Source organism: Brachionichthys hirsutus, chromosome 2 (genome assembly GCF_040956055.1).
Source record: "Brachionichthys hirsutus isolate HB-005 chromosome 2, CSIRO-AGI_Bhir_v1, whole genome shotgun sequence".
Classification (NCBI taxonomy): Eukaryota; Metazoa; Chordata; class Actinopteri; order Lophiiformes; family Brachionichthyidae; genus Brachionichthys; species Brachionichthys hirsutus.
In genome coordinates this window covers 16255392-16277269 of record NC_090898.1, presented here as the reverse complement: position 1 = coordinate 16277269, position 21878 = coordinate 16255392, and the positions used below count along the sequence as shown (strand labels likewise).

The window sequence follows — 21878 nt, the reverse complement described above, 5'->3', positions numbered from 1 at the left end:
AGACACATCAGTTCCCTTATTGTGAAACAATCTTCTTCCTCTTTTCGTGTTTCTGGTGTCATCTTTCACTAAAGACCTTAAAAATGCAATAACATCATGAACTTTTCCAGAATAAAGAGTGAGCGTTCTTATTTTCACTGTGTCCACACAGTTGGTAAAAAAATAAATATAAATAAATAAAAAGGTCTACGTGCTTAATTGAACTTTAATTATTATTATTATTTTTTATCTCCGTCCGTTTCCTGTCTTTTGTCTGTCCAGTTTTTTTAAATACTTTCTTATGGAAACTTATGACGGTCTGCGCTGACGTCACGCCGCGACCTTTATTTTGGTGGGTATTTTTCAACCAACGCGGCTTTTACTGCATTGGGCTCGACTGCGCAGAAGCGGAAGCAGCGGATCGGCTGAATCCGTGATTCCTGCTCGGAAGAGTTTCCCGAACTTTAGACGTGTCGGTTCCGTCTGCGGCGGCGTGACGGGCTACCGTGTCCCGGTCTCACGGTCCCTGTTAGCCTGTTAGCCTGTTAGCTTCGGGAAGATGTCGCTGGACCGGGACGGAGCGTTCATTTTCAACCTGCCGCCCGCCGTCCTGTGGGACTTCTGCCAGGTCATGGACGGACTGTCGGACCGGGACTGGAGCCGCTTCGGTGAGTCCAGGTCCACAACTAACGCCGACGGTCTCTTTGTTCTTTTTACCTGTCTGTCTGTCTACCTGTCTGTCTGTTTACGTGGGAGCCGTTTCACGAAGGAACTTTATCAAACAAGTCAGACTTATTCCGTTAGTCTTCCTCATTTTCATTTGATTCGGTTGCCATGGAAACGTGCTTGTTAGCTAGTAGCACATGCTAGGTTATCGTGTAGCCGCTAGACTCGGACGAGTCCCCGTTGCCGGGGTCCTGCTCTGTCCCGATGGGTCCCCCCGCGCTGAGGACAGGCGGGGGGACGTCTTGTCTCTCCGGTTGACCGCGTGACGTTTGACCCTCTTGTAGCCTCCGCTGTCCTCCAGGATCAAACCGCCATCCGATTGGCTCTGAGGAGAGAGACCCGGACGGACCGGGTGATGAGCCAATGGGGGAACAGGAACGGTCGGGTCAAGGATCTGGTGGACCTGTTGGAGCGTCTGCAGCTGCTCCGCCCCCGTGACATCATTCTAGGATGTGAGTTTACTGACCCCTGATGACCTCTGATGACCTCTGACACGTCAGTTGACCTTTTGCGCCTTGCAGGGGCGTCCAATCAGATGCCAGCCTTCCCTCCTCCTCCTCCTCCTGCTGCTGCTGGGCATCGCCCTCACTCCTGGTTTGACCCACCTCCCAAACCGTGTCATGCCCCGCCCACATTGATCACCTTGAATGTTACCACAACAGGTGACAAACACACACACACACGCACACGCACACACACACACACACACACGCACACACACACAAACACACACACGCACAAACACACACACACACATCGTCCTGACTAATGTGATAATAAACGTTTTAGCGGCGGAAGATGGCGGTAAAGGAGGAGGAAGGCCCCTCCCCAGACCAGCCCCACCCCCCTCCAATCTGCAGTCTGCCCCCTGCCTGTCTCCCCAGGTAACACACTCACACACACACTCACACGCACACAGACTCCGGTGTAATAACACTCATGATGATGTCATCCCTCAGCCCCCCCCCCCAGCTGACGCAGCATGCAGCAGTGGGGTGATGTGCTGGTCATATGAAGAGGTGCATGCTGGGACGCAGGGCTTCTCTCCCTCCCTGCAGGTGGGCGAGGGGGGGTTCGGCGTCGTGTACAGAGTGACCCTGAGGAACACCGACTGTGCCGTCAAGAGGCTCAAAGAGGTCAGCCAATCACAGCCGAGATCAGACACACCTCCAAACCTCTGGTGTGTCGTAGCTGACGTTAGCACCGATTGTAAGCTAGCATTAGCTAATCAGCTTTCATTGCTATTGTTAGCTAATGTAGCACAGAAGAATGAGAGTCACAAAATAACAGTTATACTTGACGTAAGCTAACATTAGCGCCGATTGTAAGCTAACATTAGCACCGATTGTAAGCTAACATTAGCACCGATTGTAAGCTAACATTGGCACCGATTGTAAGCTAACATTAGCAGTGTTTTATTGTGTGGCTGACAGGAAGTGGATTGTGATTGGTCAGTGTTGTCGCTGTAGGACTCTCTCTTGGATTTGTCCCTGTTGATGGAGAGCTTTCAGACTGAAGTGGACCAACTGTCAAAGTGAGCCCCCCCCCCCCCCCACACACACACAGGACACCCTGTATACCTCCCCCCCCCCCCCGTGGACTCACGGGGCTCTTTTCTTCATGTCCAGGTTCAGACATCCAAACATCGTAGAACTGCTGGGTTTCAGTGAGGGACAAGGTTCCGTGTGTCTCATCTACACCTACATGGACAACAGATCGCTGGAGGACCAGCTGCACAACGTACACACACACACACACACACACACACACACGGTGCGTGTGCGTCTGTTTATCTGTTGTGTGTGTGTGTGTTTTCAGGAGAGCGGCTTCCTGTCTTGGTCTCAGAGAGTGGACATCGTTAAAGGAGCGTCAACAGCTCTGCAGTTCCTTCACTGTCCACCAGAGGGGGGGACTGCGCTCATCCACGGAGACGTGAAGAGGTACGCGTGAGCGACAGCGATCTGAAACGCTCGCGCAGCCGAACCGCTGATTGATCGAGGCGAGCGTCTCTGCTCCCCCCCCCCCCCCTGCAGCTCGAACATCCTGCTGGACCGCCACCTGGTGGCGAAGCTGGCGGACTTCGGCCTGGCTCGCTGCGCGGCCCGCTGCTCGGCGGGACACTCGGCGTCTCAGACCGTATCGATGGGTAAAACGGGACGGGTTCGAGGGACGCTGGCCTACCTCCCCGAGGACTACCTGAGGACCAGGCGGCCCACGCCCGCCGTGGACGTCTACGGCTTCGGAGTGGTGAGACGCCTCCGTGAAACGGTCCAACGACGCCTCGACAGTCACGAGAGACCGGATCCTCCGTGCTCTGAGGCTAGACCTGGTCCGGACTGATCCGGTTCAGGACTGTGACGTCACCCGTTTGTGTGTTTCAGGTGTTGTTGGAGGTTCTGACGGGACGTCGAGCTCTGGAGAAAGACGGGAAGTCTGGAGAAACATACTTGGTATAAGGCGCACGCGCGCACACACGCACGCACACACACACACACACACACAGAGCTCACACTGATCTAGAACACGTTCCCGGTTCTGGCTCTGATTGTTTAGAAGAACTTGCGGGACGAAGTTGAGGACGGTCCGGGCGGCTGGTCTGAGGCGTCTTGGAGGAAACGTCTGGATCCGCGGCTGATCTCGGGTCAGTCTGCAGAGCCCGGCGGCTGGATGGAGACGGTGGCGCTGGCCTGCAGGTGTCTGGACAAGTGCGGGAGGAAGAGGCCCGCCATGACGAAGGTCAGCCCGCGTCTCTGATTGGTTGGAGTCGCGTTAAGACACGCCTCTGCGTCATTCGAGGATGAGAACAAACCCTCCTGTCCTCCCAGGTGTTTGACAAACTTCTGGACGTGGACAACATTGTAAGGCAGACCAGCTCCCCCTCCCCCGCCCCCTCCCAGTGGTTACCCAGACAACCCCACCCACTGGACTCCAGTGTCGGGGCTCTCGCCCAACAACTGTCCAAACTGGAACCACTGGAGGACACCTATCGGTCCTCCCAGTCTTCCTCGTCCTCCTCGTTCTGCTCCCTCTCCTCGTCTCACCCGTTACTCTCGTCCTCGTCCTCGTCCTCGTCCCTCTCCGCCTACCATTCGGTGTTCGCTGACCCCTGTGAGACCGACGAGAGTCGAGGGTTCTCCCAGTATGATGTCCAGTTCAGATCCAATGGGACCGGCTCCAGATCTCTGTCTCCGTCCAGAGTCCAAAGTCCTGGTCCCACTGGTGCCGCAGACTCCCAGCTCGGTCTCCCACCGCCCCCCGCTGAGCACCAGTACAGCGGCCCCTCCCTACCCGACAGCAGAGGGCAGACGAGGGCGGGAGCCCCGGCGGGAGTCCCGGCGGGAGCCACAGCGGGAGCCACAGCGGGAGCCACAGCGGGAGCCCCAGCGGGAGCCCCAGCGGGAGCCCCGGCGGGAGTCCCGGCGGGAGCCCCAGCGGGAGCCCCAGCGGGAGCCCCAGCGGGAGCCCCAGCGGGAGTCCCGGCGGGAGCCACAGCGGGAGCCACAGCGGGAGCCACAGCGGGAGCCCCAGCGGGAGCCCCAGCGGGAGCCCCAGCGGGAGCCCCAGCGGGAGTCCCGGCGGGAGCCACAGCGGGAGCCACAGCGGGAGCCACAGCGGGAGCCACAGCGGGAGCCCCAGCGGGAGCCCCAGCGGGAGTCCCAGGTGTCCCAGAATGCCTCTCTTCTCTGGGGTCGTTGTCCACGGGACCCTCAGGTATGTAATCATTGAAGGACCGGATCAGCTGACCCGGGTTGTAGAACCAGTAAGCGTCTCTGAACGGTTGGACTGATTCAGGACGTGTCCTGATTGGCTGATTTATTCTCTATTCGTGTTCCTCCAGGTGGAGGGAGGAGCCGCGAGGAGTCCAGAGGACCGGAGGAGAGTGACGAGCTTGACTTTCTTCCTCCTGCTGAACGCCACTGACCTCCCCGGCCTGGCCCCGCCCCCCGCCCCCGCCCCGCCCCCGCCACAGACGAAGGAGGAGCAGTTCTTCCATCAAGCCTTCCTCTCGTTGACAAAGACTGAATGATGTCACCGCTGCAGTGACGTCACGCCATCTTGAGAACGCAGACCGTTTATCCACGTACAAACGGAGGGAAACACTTTTCACATGTTGATTGTTTTTATTGGACACGAGACGACTGGAACACAAAACAACAGACTTATACGTGACGTAAGTAGTTACGTATCCTATTTAAAGAGGATCTGGCTTTATTGATATGATCCATGTTCATGATCATTGTTTGACTGTGAAGTAGGAAATCATGTGACCAATGACCACAATGTTTGATCACCTACTAAATAAATCTAAATAAGAACATTGTTTTTTTATTTTCATGGGTTTTAAACCTGTAACCTCTGATCTTCCTTATCAATATTATATTTTCCACCAATAATGTAATGTTTTAAACAGCAATCCAGAAGCTGACTGCCACTAATGAAACTTGATCGTGGTCATGTACTTTAACGGAAGAAGCCATTTAGGGTTTGAGTTGGATTAAATGAAAGGAACTGAGAGATCTTCTAGCATTTTGGCACTAATGCAACATGTTTGTTAACTTAATTTGGATCCTTGTCTGCTGTCCCTAAACGTATGAAACATTATCTTTGGTTTTTCTTATCTATCAAATAATAAACTAACAATGAGAGGAATGTGATCCAGATTCTAGGGACGTGTTTCCTGGTCCAGAAGTTGCAGTGGGAGATAAATATCAGAGGACATAATGGAGACACTTGGCTATTTACCTATTTGATTTATTGGAGTTCTGAACGTATGATTTTGTCTGTTCTGTCCAGTTGGATAAAAATGAACGCTTTTGTTCCTGTGTTTGTCCTGCAGGGGGCGCTGTTGTTTGCTGCGGGTTCCGGGAAAGATGGCGTCTTCCTGAGCGGCATGAGAAGATGTACAAATGTTGTTTATTCGCGTTCAAGCTGTTCTTTTTAGCTTAGCTTCGAAACGCAGAATTTGGCCATAACTTGCAGCTATTCTCCAGTAAGTATTGCGTAAAAGATCAAACGATACGCGCTATTTTTACTGTAGTAGTTAACGGTCCCGTGCCGCCATGTTTGTTGATGGCAGAAAATCGAACGTTAGCGTTAGTCGTCTGGAATAAAAGTAATTCTCCCCACTGTTGCGTTTGATTAGTGATATATATATTTTTGCCCCCGGTTTTCATAGAGAACCTAACGTTGGTTCCGTTCGTAATTTCCCTTCTCGTCAATGAGCTGCTAATCGAAGCTAACAATAGTAGCGCTCGGTCGGCTATGCTAAGTAGCCGGTTTGAAATGTTAGTTTGCGAGAGGGAGTATCGAAAGGACACGCATAAACCTCGCTAAAACGGAGGTCCGTGAACTATTTAATACACCGATAATGCGTGTGTTCCTAAAACAGGACGGCGGGTTCACAAATCCGACGGCTAACTGTGGGCGAGCATTAGCCTAGCATCATAGCTCGCTAACGTCGCGTACGCTATGTTGTGTGCTTGAACCATAAACCCTGAAGCTAGTTGGCCAACCATTAAGTTGCTGCTGCAGAATCGCGGCGATCTTTCGATGTTCGGTTTTATTCAGCAAACTGCGTGAACGTCAACGTCAAATGAAAAATGATCATAAATATATCCGATCGGCTACTGTTAGCTAGCAGATAAACAACACTGGGTATTCATTAGGTAGTTAGCCTCTTAGCTTCTGCCATTTGCAACATTTGTGTTGTTGGTTGTTGTTAGCATCAAGATGGCGGCTCCCTTCCCGGTGCTTAAACAACCGCGCTGCGTACCAACTAATAGGTTTATGCCTCAACTGTAACCTTGGCGGATGCATGGGACTGTAGCGCACATCGATCGCCCACAGCTGGATGTGTGTGTGTGTTTATTTATGTTCGTCTAAGAAGCTACCGGCGGCTTTCCACCGACCTGACGCGACGCACACCGGGCTAAAATGGCGGACTAACTGCGGCAGGCTCTGGGCCCGCTAGCATCACACTGACTCCTCGCAGACTATAACCAGAAGAACGGATTTGAACTTTTTTGTTAAATTGCTTAACGTTTCGGACTCTGAAGCGATCTGATCATCATTCTTGACAGAAATTTCAAATCCCGTTAATAAGGCCTGCTAGCTACAGAGCGAGCTCAACCCATGTAGCGGGGCTACTTAGCAGAGTGCTAACCCTGAGCTATTGTAGCTATTTCTAACAGCTTGTGACTGAGTTTTGATATTTTCCTCCTCATCGAGGACCGAGGACGTGAACGGGAGTATCATGACAGCAGAACCCGCAGGCCCTGCAGTGCTCCAACCCCGGTGGAAGCGGGTCCTGGGTTGGACCGGCCCAGTACCGCGGCCCCGACATGGACACAGAGCCGTGACGATCAAAGAGTTAATGGTGGTATTTGGCGGAGGAAACGAAGGGATCGTGGACGAACTGCACGTCTATAACACAGGTACTGCTCAGCCGGTGGCGCGTGTCTTTATTCGGTATGAAGTTATGGGCAGTATGTCGCTGTGTGAAGATTGTGTTGGAGCGAACTGTAACAACCTATTAGCATTAGCTAGACTAGCCTCTGCTGGTTAATGCTAACGGGCTAGCTGCCGCGTCCCATGCTAAAGGCTGTAACTGTTAAGCTAGCTGAACGAGTGTAGCATGAGCTCAGAAATGGCGCGTTTTTACTGAAAACATTGGGGACGTCACCAGGACACGCCCCCTTTCTGCTGCTGCATAGAGCATGGATCGAATTTGTTGTTTAACTAGATCTAATTGAATAATACCATATTTTATTTATGTTTTGTTTCAGAAAATGTTCTGAGTGAAAAATATATATCAGGAATAGTTTCTGTGTGTTTGAGTTTCCCCAGCTTAGCACATTGTGTTTGATTAAACGGGGTGTTTCTGTCATTTTGTGTCTGTTCACACCTGTAAAATGATGGAATCCCGGTGCCCCCCCCCCCCCCCCACAGCGACCAACCAGTGGTTCATCCCAGCAGTGCGGGGCGATATCCCCCCCGGCTGCGCCGCCTACGGCTTCGCGTGCGACGGGACGAGGCTGTTGGTGTTTGGAGGGATGGTGGAATACGGCAAATACAGCAACGACCTGTACGAGCTGCAGGTCAGTGATGTCACCAAATGGGGTGGGGCTTCGAGACGCTGACAGAGTGAACTCAGAATTCGGACGATCTTCGCCGTCCGAACAGAGAAGGTGGTTGATGGCTCCACTTCCGTCCGAAGGTGAGACAGGAACTGTTCGTTTCCCCCCCCCCCAGGCGAGTCGCTGGGAGTGGAAGTGCCTGAAGGCCAAGGCGCCAAAGAAAGGCCCGCCCCCCTGCCCCCGCCTTGGACACAGCTTTTCCCTGATTGGCAGTTCATGCTACCTGTTTGGAGGACTGGCCAATGACAGTGAAGATCCCAAGAACAACATCCCCAGGTAGGAACTGCGTTTGGGTTTTCTCCCAGGCAGGAAGTCGGTGGTGAAGCGCGTTGACGCCCCTTTACCTGTCAGGTACCTCAACGACCTGTACTGTCTGGAGCTGAGGCCGGGCTCCAACGTCGTCGGGTGGGAGGTCCCCGCCACGTCGGGTCAGCCGCCGCCCCCGAGAGAGAGCCACACGGCCGTGGCGGCGGGCGGCCGCGCCCCCGGCCGGCTGATCATCTACGGCGGGATGAGCGGCTGCAGGCTCGGGGACCTGTGGGTGCTCGACACAGGTGAGCCCATCAAAGATGGCCGCTCTAGCTTCAGCAGCAACGCCTGGCTCGAACTAAACCGCGGATTGGTTCCTGTTCTGATGACGTCACAGATTCTCTGACGTGGAGCAAGCCGGCCCTCGGTGGCGTCCCCCCCCTCCCCCGCAGCTTGCACTCCGCCACGACCATCAACAACAAGTAAGCCTCGGTTTGCGACACGCCCACACCTGCGGCGAGCGCGTCGCTGTAATCGCACCTGTCCGCAGGATGTACGTGTTCGGGGGGTGGGTCCCCCTGGTGGTGGACGACGTCAAGGTGGCGACTCATGAGAAGGAGTGGAAGTGCACCAACACGCTGGCCTGCCTCAACCTCGGTACGCGCACGTCCACGCCCACGCAGGTACGCACCCGCGCGCCTGTCTCACCGCCCGCCTGTCTGCAGAGACGATGCGTTGGGAGACGGTCCTGACGGACAGCGTGGAGGACAGCGTCCCCAGAGCTCGGGCCGGGCACTGCAGCGTGTCCATCAACTCCAGACTCTACGTCTGGAGCGGCCGGGACGGATACAGGAAGGCCTGGAACAACCAGGTGTGCTGCAAGGACCTCTGGTACCTGGAGACAGGTAGTGCTTAGAGCCGGGGGACGAATGGACGCCTGTCTGTCTGCTCTGGTGTCACCCGTCTCCCTGACCTCGCGCGTGTCCCGCCTGTCGTCAGAGCGTCCCTGTGCGCCGTCTCGGGTGCAGCTGGTCCGGGCCAACACGTCGTCTCTGGAGGTGAGCTGGGGGCCGGCGCAGACCGCCGACACCTACCTGCTGCAGCTGCAGAAGTACGACGTTCCGGCCACGCCCGCCGCCTCTAGCCACGCCCACGCCGTCGTGGCGCGAGCCAGTTCCCAGAAGAGCCCCGCCCCTGCTGTGACACCGGCGAACCCGCTGTCCGGCCTCACGCTTGTCCCCTCCCCCACGGCCTCTGTACCTGGCGTCCCATTGGCTGCTGCCGCCAAAGCGCCTGGTAGGTTGACACACCTGTTCAGGTAGGTTGAAAGGTGATTGGGTGATATATTTGAATGGGCGGGTGTCTTTGTGTGTGTGTGTGTGCAGCAGTCCTGAGAGTGTCAGCTGCTCCGAGTACAGTAGGCGGAGCCTCCATCGTCACAGTGAGACAGGCCGCGCCAAAGCCCCCGGTTGCCATGTCGACACTTCCTGCCGGTGTTCGCATGGTCGTACCGGCGCAGGCAAGTCAGGGGACGGTGAGGACAGCTTCACGATCCCCGTCCTCGACCCTGAACCCTCGTCTCACACCTGCGTCCCGCTCTCAGCCAATAGGAAGCAGTCCTCAGATGAGTGGCATGGCGGCGCTGGCGGCCGCGGCCGCCGCGACGCAGAAGATTTCCCCGCCCACAGTGACGGTGCTGAACGTCCCGGCAGGAGCAACGATGGTCAAGACGATGGCCGTGAGTACCAGCAGAACCCGGTTACAATGGTACCACCAGAACCCGGTTACAATGGTACCACCAGAACCCGGTTACAATGGTACCAGCAGAACCGGTACTAGCAGAACCCGGTTACAATGGTACCAGCAGAACCGGTTACAATGGTACCAGCAGAACCGGTACCAGCAGAACCCGGTTACAATGGTACCAGCAGAACCCGGTTACAATGTTACCACCAGAACCCGGTTACAATGGTACCAGCAGAACCGGTACTAGCAGAACCCGGTTACAATGGTACCACCAGAACCCGGTTACAATGGTACCAGCAGAACCGGTACCAGCAGAACCCGGTTACAATGGTACCAGCAGAACCTGGTTACAATGTTACCACCAGAACCCGGTTACAATGGTACCAGCAGAACCGGTACTAGCAGAACCCGGTTACAATGGTACCAGCAGAACCTGGTTACAGTGGTACCAGCGGAACCCGGTTACAGTGGTACCAGCAGAACCCGGTTACGGTACCGGTGCCGGGGAACTATTCACACACTCCTACGGCGTTAACGTGATGTCATCGTCTCCCCTCTCTGGGTCAGGTGACCAACCCGGCCACTCGCATACTGAAGACTGCCGCTGCTCAAGTAGGCGGACCTTCTCTAGTCTCCTCCCCTGGGACCCCCAGCCGGCCAATCATCACAGTCCATAAGTCCGGGACATTGTCGATGTCCCAGCAGGCTCAGGTGGTCACCGCAGTCGTGGGCGGAGTCACAAAGACCATCACTCTAGTTAAAAGTCCACATGGCGTGGGAGGAGGCGGAGCTCTGGTGAGTTAGCAGAAAGGTGTGGTACTCAACGGCCCCCCCACGGTGGGGGGGGGGGGGGGTGTCCACCTGACAGACGGCCCCTGTTCTTTAGCTTGTGTTAAGCTAACAAAGGTAGCCGCTGAGCTAGCTGCTGAAGTACACTGGCTTGTTGGAGGAGCTAACTCTGACGCTAGGCTATTGGAGAAGCTAACATTGATTAAACCTAAATAAGTGTCCCCCCGCTGTTTGTTTCAGATCGGTAACCTTGGTAACCTGGGGAAGATGCTGTCGGTGGTTCAGGGTGGCGGGCTCACCCTTCAGGCCGGGAGCAGCCCAGTAGCTCAGATCCTGCAGGTACTGGTTACAGAACCCCCCCCCCCCCCCCCCCTGCATGCTGACCCCTGAGCGAGGCATTAAAGCCCCGCCCCTGTCTTCTTCTCTCGGCGCTAGACAAAGGGCGCCCTCCCGGCTGGAACCATCTTGAAGCTGGTGACGTCAGCGGAAGGTAAACAGACGACCATCCTCAGCGGCGCGCAGGCCGGATCCGCTTTAGCCAAGTCCACCGTCCTGGGCGTGTCCCCAGGAGGCTCCACCCCCGGGACCACCATCATCAAGACCATCCCGGTGTCCGCCTTGCAGGGGGCGCCAGGTACAGATGATGCACGCCTGGGCTGCTGGATATTCTCGCGGTTGACTGAGTGTAGCTCCTCCCCTTTCAGGCGCTAACAGTCCAATCACAATCCTTGCCAACAAGCTGATGGCACCCGGGAATTCTGGGAAAATCCTCACCGCGGTCCCCAAAATCACCGCCGCGTCCGGCCAGCAGGGCGTCACGCAGGTGAGTCACACATCTGTGGCACAGCTGGCTGAAGAGAACCCCCCTCGCTACCCATAACCCCCCTCGGTATGATTATGGGATGTCCAGGTGGTGTTGAAAGGTGCTGCAGGGACACCTGGAACCATCCTGAGGACTGTCCCCATGGGCGGAGTCAGGCTGGTGTCGCCCGTCACGAAAAAGCCCGCTGTCGCTACGCTGGTCGTCAAGACGACCACAGGTAACCGTTGGCATGGACCTGGGCTGTAGCCCCACCCGCTATGAGTCCAGCTTCCATCATCAGCTGTTTCTCTGCAGGTATGGCCGCCGCCTCCCCGGCCACGCCCATCACCACCGCTGCAACCATGGCCACTGTGACCAGCCCAGTTACCACGGCAACTGCTGCAGCAGCGGCGTCGGGTCCCAAGCAGGTAAGGAGACTGGCTCGCCGTCCCGTTGTTGGGTTTGCGTGCGGTACGCCCGTAACGCTGCGGGGGCGTGTCCTCAGGTGACTCTGATCACGACTCCCAGCGGCGCCGAGGCTCAGCCGCTGGTCCAGGATCTGCCCGTCGCCATCATGGCTTCGCCGACTTCAGAAGAACCTGGGAGTACTACGAGTAGTACTACGAGCAGTACTACTGCGGGAGACGCTGCTGGTACAGGTACGCCGACGCAGTAGCGTCTCGTTCCTCGCATACAAAGACGAGCAGTGTGTACAACGATGATGTCACCGCAGTGATTCTGGTCTGCTCCAACCCGCCGTGCGAGACCCACGACACCGGGACCACCAACACGGCGACCACGGCAGGCGCCGGAGGACTCAGACAGGTGAGGCCACGCCCAGGTGATCAGTGATTGGTTGGCGCTGTGCAGGACCGAGCTCTGAGGGTTTCCCCTCCAGGTCTGCTCCAACCCGCCGTGCGAGACCCACGAGACCGGGACCACCAACACGGCGACCACGGCAGGCGCCGGAGGACTCAGACAGGTGAGGCCACGCCCAGGTGATCAGTGATTGGTTGGCGCTGTGCAGGACCGAGCTCTGAGGGTTTCCCCTCCAGGTCTGCTCCAACCCGCCGTGCGAGACCCACGAGACCGGGACCACCAACACGGCGACCACGGCGGGAGGTGAGACGCAGAAATCAGGTGAGCCGACGCTCAGCTGGCGCTGTGACATCACTTCCTGTCCCGTGTGTATTCAGCCCAGCAAGGTGGGGATGGTCTCCAGGTAGACTCGACAGACTCCTCTTCTGAGCCCACCTTGACCACCCAGAGCAGAGCTGTAACCACGGTGACACAGGCCACACCCACACCTGGACCAGCCGTACCTGTAAGAGGCACGCGTGACGCTAGCATCATCGTCATCGCTCGCGTCCCAGCACTCCCTCTTTTTGTTCCGTCTGCCTGCAGGACGTCTCCTCGTTGGTAGGAGTGGGCAGGGCAGAGTCTTCGGAGGCGGAGGCTGTTGTCATGGTGACTCCAGCAGCAGAGGGGGAGGAGCTTATACAGACAAACAGCCAATTGGGGCATGTGATGACACCAGAAGCGGCGGTATTACACGTCCATGTGGAGAGCAGCGAGGCAGCAGCAGAGGTACACACACACACACACACACTAAAACACACACACTAACTCACGCTAAAACACACACTAACACACACACGCACACACACACACATACACACTAACACACGCTAAAACACACACACACTAACACACACTAAAACACACACGCACACACTAAAACACACACTAAAACACACACACACACACTAAAACACACACACAGACACACTAAAACACACACTAAAACACACACACACACAGACTCACACACACACACACACTAAAATACACACTAAAACACACACACACTAAAACACACACGCACACACTAAAACACACACACACACACACACACTAAAACACACACACACACACACACACACACTAAAACACACGCACACACTAAAACACACACTAAAACAGACACACTAAAACACACACACTAAAACACACACTAAAACACACAGACTCACACACACACGCACACACTAAAACACACACTAAAACACACACAGACTCACACACACACGCACACACTAAAACACACACACTAAAACACACTCAGCTGAACCCCCCCCCCCCCCCCTCAGATGAACTCACACAGCAGCCCCCCCCAAGAGCTGATGTCATCAGAAGGGGGGGAGGCGGTCTCCGGGTCGACGACCCTGATGGTGGCGGAGCTCACCCCGGATCAACTGGCTGCTACCATGGCAACCGATGAGGACGTTCAGCAGGCGACGATACAGGCGGTCCTGCAGGCAGCCGGTCGCGTGGGTAAGACGACGTGGCGCTGTGATGTCACGGGGAGGTTTCAGCCAATCAGGACCTCTGATGGATTTGTCTCCGCAGAGGACTCGGGGGACCCGTCCGTCCCCATCGTCCTGACCCCGCAGGAACTGGCGGCGCTCGTCCAACAGCAGCAGCAGCTCCAGTACGTCAGCATCCAACCAGAAGCAGCGGAGCCGGCGCCACAACATCACCTGCCGACAGGTAGGCCCGCCTCCCGGGCGGCAGCACCAACACGGGTCGCCTGCCGTGGAGTTCTGATCCGGTTCTGTGTCCCGCAGAGGGCCTCGCTCCGGCAGACAGCCTGAACGACCCGGCGGCGGAAAGCAACGGACACGAGCTGACGTCCTCGGCGGTGACGAGCGCCGTGGCCCGATTGGCCAGTATTTTTGGCCCCGCCCCTTCACTCACAGCCGGCCCAGCAAAGAGTCAAACGGCCGTTCCGCCCACTGAGGTGTCCAATGGCGTCACGGCAGCTACGACGGTGAGAGGCACGACGGCAGAGCGCAGGACGACGCTAGCTGCGAGCTAGCTGCGAGCTAACAACGAGCTAACTGCGTGTGTCTTCAGAAGCAGCTGAAGTCATCGGCGAAGGACAGTCGGTGGTACGACGTCGGAATCGTCAAGGTGACCAACATGGTGGTCACGCATTATCACGTCCCCTTCGAGGACGGCCTGGTCGATGTAAGAACCTCAGGGGGGGGGGGGGGGGGCTCGGCAGGTTTAAGACCCCGCCCAGGTGATTAATGACGCATCCACCTGCAGGATGACTCGGGCGTGATGCCGGACTACAGTCGGATGAAGAAGGTGGAGCTTCATCCCGGGACCGCCTACAAGTTCCGAGTGGCGGGAATCAACATCTGCGGCCGCGGCGCCTTCTCGGACGTTTCTGCGTTTAAAACGTGCCTCCCCGGTTTCCCCGGAGCGCCGTGCGCCATCAAGATCAGCAAGGTGAGACCGCCGACGAGAGCGCTGAGACGCGTCCTCCCGGGACCCGTCCTCCCGGGACCCGTCCTCCCGGGACCCGTCCCCGAATGAACTCTCTGACTCCGCTCCTGCAGAACCTGGACGGCGCTCAGCTCACCTGGGAGCCTCCTGCCGTGACGTCGGGAAAGATCACCGAGTATTCCGTGTACCTGGCCATCCGCTCCAGCCAGACCAGCGCCGCTTCCGGTTCTGGTCCGGCCCAGCTGGCCTTCATGAGGGTCTACTGTGGTCTGGACCCGTCCTGCCTGGTCCAGGCCTCCAGCCTGGCCGGCGCTCACATCGACTACACCACCAAGCCCGCCATCATCTTCCGCATCGCCGCCCGGAACCAGAAGGGCTACGGGCCGGCCACGCAGGTCCGGTGGCTGCAAGGTGAGGCTAACGCGCTAACGGCACTGTTAGCATTTTGAATGACATCATCAGTGAAAACTTGTCTCCCATAGAGAAAGACGCGAGTAAAGCATCCGTGAAAAGAGTCGCGGCGTCTCCTGATCTGTAAGTAACCTGTATGACATCACTATGACATCACTGTGACATCACTATGACATCGCTGCAGATTCAACTTTGAACTCCTCGCTTCTCCTTTCATGTTGTCTTCTTCAGTAAACCTGCTGGACCAAAGAAGTTTAGAACCGACCAATAGGGGGAAGCGGGGAACCTCCGACGTAGGCTGTGTGTGGCTCCGCCCTGCAGCTGGTGGCCGTGGCAACGCAAAGGAGGACGATGTCCTTTTTGAAAGACAAAGTCGTCGATGAGACGTAGCCGTAGCTCTCGCTCCTCCCCTCTGAGATCATGGTGCCCTTCTGGGGGCGGAGTCTCTACTGTAAATAAAAGCATTTTTGTAGCATCAAAATATTTAGCTTTTCCTTTTTATAAACGTCTGTAAGAAAGAAACATTTCTTCCGTGGTGGTTTCACCCGTCGGCCAAATTATTCGAATTTCAGCTGTTTGTGAATATTCTCTGGAACAATAAAGATTTTTAGAACATTTTTTACAGAGCGTGTGGAGTCAGATTTCATCAGACCGGTTTGCTTGTGTGTGTGTGTGTGTGTGTGTGGGGGGGGGGCTTTCTCCCGCCACACAGTTAAATTAGCGTTCTGACACTTCCTGTCTTCAAATTCAGTTCAGTTTTTTAAATTATTTTATTTTGAGAATTAACCGGAACTTGGGCGACGAGTCGCGTTAATTCACGTTACCGGTAATTCTTTCTTGTGACGTTAGTTTAAATCTTTTTAAAGGTCAGACCTTCACCGCGGCGACTCTTCGTCGTCATGATGTCACGTGACTGAACGCCAGCAAGCCCAGTGACGTCACGTGACTCCTGGGCTAAACTTGCGTCTCCAGTTCGAACGTCCGGAGTCGTTCGAAATATTTCTGCTCGAATTTGTTTTAGTTTCGGTGAAAAATATTTTTTTCATTTTCCGTTTCATTTAAAAACTTCGGATTTTTATTTCACAAATATGTAAACAAATCTGTGAGCGACAAATCTGCGCGTGTCCGTGGCATCGAGAGCGCGCGCGCGCGCGCCTCGGTGCTGATGGAGCAGTATCCAGACGCCGCTGTGAGGATGAGGACGAGGATGAAGAGCAGCGATCGATCCTGGATCAGGTCATCGATCGGTGGCGATCGGGAGCTGCAGGTGATCAGGTAAGAGAAAACGAACCGAACCGGCGCAACGAAACCTTTGAAGCGTCATTCAACGCAGAGACCAAAGCCAAAGACCGGAGTCTATCGATCCATTATGGGCTCGCGCTATCGATCAGAGGAGCGGTCATTGATTTGTTATTTGTGATCAGACGCAGTGGCGGGAAGCAGCTCAGCGCGACTCAAGTTTGATTCTTGATCGATTAAAAGTGTCCTCTGACGTCACGTAGTTTGAATATTGGATGACGGTGAAACAATCTGTCATTGATCAGATCAAATTTGTTTTTAAATGATGGCTGTCCACACCCAGCGCCACGTGCCTGCTGCGTGCGCGTGCGTGTGTGCGTGTGTGTGTGTGTGTGTGTGTGTGAGTGTGTGAGTGAGTGTGGGAGAGCGCGAGAGCGCGAGAGAGAGTATTAGCTGGTTATTGATCTGTAGTAAACAGGTGAGCTGATGAAACAGGAAGTAGGTCAGTGACTCAGTGCGCGTGTTTGTGTTTAGGCGCTCTAATCATCAATCAATGAAATATTTCAGGAAATCAGTCATCAATAAACTTGCTGATATTCTAAGAATAGAGGCAGAAGGACGATAGGACAACCCAGGAGACAAGACATGGACGTAGTGAGGGAGGACATGAAGAGACATGGATGTAGTGAAGGAGGACATGAGGAGACATGGACGCAGTGAGGTAGGACATGAGGAGACATGGACGCAGTGAGGTAGGACATGAGGAGACATGGACGCAGTGAGGTAGGACATGAGGAGACATGGACGCAGTGAGGTAGGACATGAGGAGACATGGACGCAGTGAGGTAGGACATGAGGAGACATGGATGCAGTGAGGGAGGACATGAGGAGACATGGACGCAGTGAGGTAGGACATGAGGAGACATGGACGTAGTGAGGGAGGACATGCAGAGACACGGACGCAGTGAGGGAGGACATGAGGAGACATGGACGCGGTGAGGGAGGACATGCAGAGACATGGACGCGGTGAGGGAGGACATGAGGAGACATGGACGTGGTGAGGGAGGACATGCAGAGACATGGACGCAGTGAGGGGGGGACATGAGGGCGGCTGATGGGAAGGACGATGCAAAGGACAGGGTGAAGTGGAGAACGACGGGTTGCTGTGGCGACGCCTCACGGGACAAGAGGAAAGTCCAGTCGTGTAGAATCGACTGTATTGATCAATTGATCATTGATCAACGCTGATTGGTGATTAGCTCCAGAGTTTCTGACAATAAAACCATTCCCAGATCAGTTTTCACGTCGAATGTGAAGTCACCTGTCAGATGTTTGAGCAACGGTGTAATTCTTAAAAACTACATTACCCATGAGCCTCAGCAGCCGTTGCTGTTGTATTACCGGTTAACTCTGCGAACAGCGACAAACTCCTTTTCCAACTGCTGCATAGCAACAGAGCGCAGCTCTCATCCAGCAATGCTCTCTGGGAGTTGTAGTTCAATCAGAAAGTGGTTCCTCTGCCCAACTTCCTGCCTGTATCACTGTGACCGTCCCCCGAATGCCTCGGAGCTCTGTGAGGTATTGGCTGCCTGGTTTGAGCTCTTAGCCAATCAGACGCCCCCATTCAGAGGATGCTCTGCAGTGTTTCCATGGAGAATCTGCTGACCTACATTCAGCCCAGACGGGGATGCCTTCCTGGTTCTCGGACCAGGACCAGGTGCTCTGAGCCCGGACCGGAGTCCAGGTCCAGACTCGGCTTTAAATGCTTCCTCCTCTCATCCCTCTGTTTTTATTCTCTCTATTTCAGAAACACAGATCAATCACTTCATCTTTATTTTTATATGAAGGTTTAGAAATGTAAACATTGATCCACTGATCCGATCAGTTTCACAAATTGGCTGTTTTTTCTTCTCTGAGCAGTTTTAATTTTTATCGACATTGATGATTAGTGATCAATGAAACCGATCAATTCATTCAAGTTCAAGACATCAAATAATGGATGATATGCCAGTTCCTGAATAGTTTGATTACCTTTACCTCCAGTATGGCCTTGACCTCCGGCCCCACCCTCTCTGTATTTAGGCTAATTCGTAGCTATGCTGCTATCGGCTCAGAGTGCTCAGGGATTTCCCAAGATGCACTGTGCTCCTCTACGCATTCACGTCATCATCAATTCACGATGAGTTTGTTGTTAAGGATATATGTGCATAAAACAGACTTTAATTAACCTTCAGTCATGTGACATGATAAAGGGGTGGAGTCAGGAATGTCCAAACCTTTGGCTTCGACTTAGTGCTGTGATGCTAGCTGTGTAGCTAAGGTTAGCACAAACATCAGTGCTGTGATGCCAGCTGTGTAGCTAAGGTTAGCACAAACATCAGTGCTGTGATGCTAGCTGTGTAGCTAAGGTTAGCACAAACATCAGCGCTGTGATGCTAGCTGCTATCGTAAATTTGATATCAGATTTCTCTTCAATTGAGATGATAAATATATACGGGGGGGATTATGATAAAGAAATCACATTAGACTAGAGAGAGAGAGAGAGAGAGAGAGAGCAATGCCTCATCAAGCTGCTGGGAGTAAACAGGATCTGACCTCCTTCAAAATAAGAGCAGCAGGACAGCAATATAAAGACATTTAATTTGAACATATTTACTTTGATATTTGACACTCACCTGTAAAGACGACAGATTGGAAACACAGAACGCTTCTACATCAGCGAAGAAGACAACGGTTCCTCGAGTCGGGTTACTTTCACAGCGATGATGATGTCAAGACACGAGGAAGGTGACGTCCTCTTCCCAGAACGCTTTGTTCAGAACCGAGATCCACATCGACGGTTTGTTTTTATGAGTGTATCACGAAAGAGCAATTCTTTAACAACAGAACCAGAATCTATGAATTACATTCATATGAACCTGCTTTCAGCACAAAAAACTATATATATATATATAAAAATAAAAGTGGTCCAAGGAAAGGCTCTTGTTTTGACAGTGTCCATTTCCTGTGGGGAAAGACAGCTTTATTTTGAAACGGCGTAAAGGAAGTGATGTATTTGACAGCAGAACTCTTCCCAGCTGGTGTCAGAGACCAGAGTTCACTCAGGAGGAGGTTTGTTCTGGAGTGACTGGAACCCGTTTCATTCTGGGTCTGGAGATGCTTCTGTGTATTAAAGGTATTTACACGACAACAAGATTCCGATTCAAGCTTAATCCATATCTCGCTTCAGTTTGTCATGAACAGAAAATATTGTTAATCAGGGACGTATAGATAACTAATCAGTGTGGATTAAACGGTGCGTTCAGGTGCAGTCGGAGGAGAGAGTACTGGCTCTGATCGTTGTCGCTGTGTGTCATTAAATTAGCAGCAATGTTAGCTCCTCCCAATGCTAACAAACCTGTGAATTGATCAATCAAGTCTAATTGATCAGTGATCAGTACATGGTACGTTTGACATCTGTGAATTTTCCAGATTTGCTTTTTCTTCTTCCCCCAAATGCCTCTATTCACACTTCAATTGTTTATTACAGTTTTTTTTTTTTTTTGCTTTTTTGACTTGGTCAAAAATAACACTTGTGGTTTAAAAAAATTTTTTTGACATGAATTAAAATTTCTTCAGGATAAAACTGACTAGTTTTTTGTCTTGTACTCGTTGTCCGGCGCATCGGTAACATCTCCAGAGTCGCAGTAAAAGCTTTCTGGAGGGGAGCGAAGCTGCAGGTCTGGACACGAGTCAGGACGCAGGAATGCTCGGGTGGGGGGGGGGGACGGGGGGACGGGGGGACGGAGTCTCGTGTCTGTGGACATCGTGTTGGGTGTTCTGGTGAAAAGGGTCACACTGAAGTTCGGATTCCCCAAAAGCATCGGCGCTTCACTGGGATGTGTTGGATGTAGCGACGCCTCCTGATTGGTTGGGCCTGTAAAGCTCCTCCCACATCTGGAACCAAGGCAGATGATGAGTTCTGGGTTTGCCTTTAAGGAGGATCTGGATCTGGATCTGGTCTAGACTGAACTTCATGAATGCATTACCATGGGGGGGGGGGCGGAGTCACGTCCCGGACCCTCCCTTTTAATTATGTTAGCTTAACGTTGGTTCCTCCGCCAGGCTACTGTCATCGTTAGCTTTTAGAACTGTTATTTTCTTTCGCAAGCTAACCATCCATGCTAGCATCTTTAGCACACATGAATGCTAACTCTCCTCAGTGAATATTTAGCTCCTGTATGTCTAAACAATGCGGTCCTGAAGATCTCGGGTTCATGGGTTGGGTTCATGGGTTCATGGGTTCATGGGTTCGAGGACCTGGACCCAGAACAGTCGCTCTCATGCGCGGCTTTCCTCTTCTTCAGGGCTCATTTCCTGTTTCTAACTGGGCTCCACTTCCTGTTCTCAAAGAGCTTCCTGTCAGAAGACATCTCGTTCTCCTGCAGTCCTCAGACGGGACACGTGCTAGTTCACCTTCAGTCTGCAGGGGGCGCTCTAACCAATCCAGCCAATCACAGTGCTTGATTATTTAGAGCCCTGCGTACATACGACGTCGGTGTGATTAATTACGTCACTGGTCCTCAGCCTATTGGACGCGCAGGAAGGGGACCTGGTGCGTCCCAGGAGACATGAGGACATGAAGACTGGGTGAAAGGTCACGGTCAGGCTTCATTCACAGAATGATTGTGAGAAAAATCATTCGACATTCATCTGTTTTCACATCGCTTCTGATATATAATCAATATTTTACCAACTTAACAAAATTCAACAAATCGTCTGTTCTCAGGTCAGAGGCCCTGAAGACGGTTTAACCCCCCCTACAGGCTGACCTGAGAACTGCAGCTGCCCGGTTAAACCAGTCAGCCCACTCGGATGGCCACTGGAGTCAACGACTGGAGCTCCTATGACCTCAGGAAGGTGAGAGTGAGTTATTGATTGATGATTGATTGACACACGGATCAGGAGGGAGCGTCTCTGGCCGTCGACGATGTCGCCACAGCTCAATAAAGGTTGATTGAATGTGTCATGCAGGTGAGCGAGTGTTTGTGGGGTGGTGAACGGGAGACGGCGAGGACGGAGGAGGCGGGGCCACATGGGAAATACAGGCCATGATGGAGGTCAAAGGTCATCTCATCTCAGCACACAGTGAGAACACACACACACACACACACGCATTGCTCCATCTGTATAACGTGTGTGTGTGTTTGTCTGCAGACCTCACCTGTCCCGATAGGAAGCTGAGGCAGCAAATGGCAGAACTGCAGGAGAGGAGGCGGAGCCTGCAGGCTCTACTGAGCACACGATTGGCTGAGCTGAGACGCACGTGTCTGCAGGAGGCGGTGAGTGACGTCGTGGTTAGACGTCTTTAAGCTAAACAGTGTTTGTGTTCGTGCTGCAACGATTCATCGATTTAAAACGAGAAAAGAGAAACGAACAGGAGCCCAAAGAAACGCGGCGCAATGTTAGCGCTGTCGAACAGAGCCGGGCTACATCGACGTTTCAGCATCCAGAACATTTATCATCCC

General features: G+C 53.7%; 3 protein-coding genes across 3 annotated transcripts in view; all 3 read left to right on the top strand.

Annotated features, from left to right (window-relative positions):
• Positions 1-538: 538 nt before the first annotated feature.
• On the top strand, positions 539-5831 carry irak1 (interleukin-1 receptor-associated kinase 1). Its single transcript, XM_068743008.1, has 15 exons — positions 539-647; positions 990-1157; positions 1227-1367; positions 1495-1589; positions 1665-1841; positions 2175-2239; positions 2334-2445; positions 2524-2645; positions 2739-2952; positions 3087-3155; positions 3259-3441; positions 3531-4052; positions 4102-4393; positions 4544-4876; positions 5543-5831. The coding sequence occupies exons 1-14, from the start codon at positions 539-541 to the stop codon at positions 4624-4626; spliced, it is 2352 nt and encodes a 783-aa protein (XP_068599109.1). The 3' UTR covers positions 4627-4876; positions 5543-5831.
• Positions 5832-6958: 1127 nt separating this feature from the next.
• hcfc1b (host cell factor C1b) lies at positions 6959-15737 on the top strand. The gene is given in 30 exon segments (XM_068745009.1): positions 6959-7139; positions 7654-7802; positions 7957-8117; positions 8193-8395; positions 8488-8572; positions 8641-8747; positions 8816-8995; positions 9090-9386; positions 9476-9624; positions 9694-9882; positions 10404-10631; positions 10866-10964; positions 11061-11259; positions 11330-11448; positions 11536-11665; positions 11743-11855; positions 11933-12086; positions 12161-12252; positions 12326-12409; positions 12483-12615; positions 12618-12751; positions 12832-13014; positions 13578-13761; positions 13837-13977; positions 14055-14257; positions 14344-14457; positions 14539-14724; positions 14835-15132; positions 15204-15255; positions 15364-15737. Coding segments are annotated over 30 exon segments (4587 nt in total). The 3' UTR covers positions 15404-15737.
• Positions 15738-21225: 5488 nt separating this feature from the next.
• ccdc120a (coiled-coil domain containing 120a) overlaps positions 21226-21878 on the top strand; it is a 5100-nt gene continuing 4447 nt past the window's right edge. Inside the window, 4 exon segments of the mRNA XM_068753551.1 lie at positions 21226-21270; positions 21385-21418; positions 21421-21498; positions 21568-21692. Of these exon segments, the coding sequence (XP_068609652.1) occupies positions 21226-21270; positions 21385-21418; positions 21421-21498; positions 21568-21692 (282 nt within the window).

Excerpts from the sequence above, each read along its gene's own strand:
- irak1 (XM_068743008.1), top strand. The coding sequence starts at position 539 with ATGTCGCTGGACCGGGACGGAGCGTTCATTTTCAACCTGCCGCCCGCC. Across the intron at positions 2,240-2,333 it reads GAAGTGGACCAACTGTCAAA|GTTCAGACATCCAAACATCG; the intron begins GTGAGCCCCCCC and ends CTTCATGTCCAG. Across the intron at positions 4,053-4,101 it reads GAGTCCCGGCGGGAGCCACA|CGGGAGCCCCGGCGGGAGTC; the intron begins GCGGGAGCCACA and ends CGGGAGCCCCAG.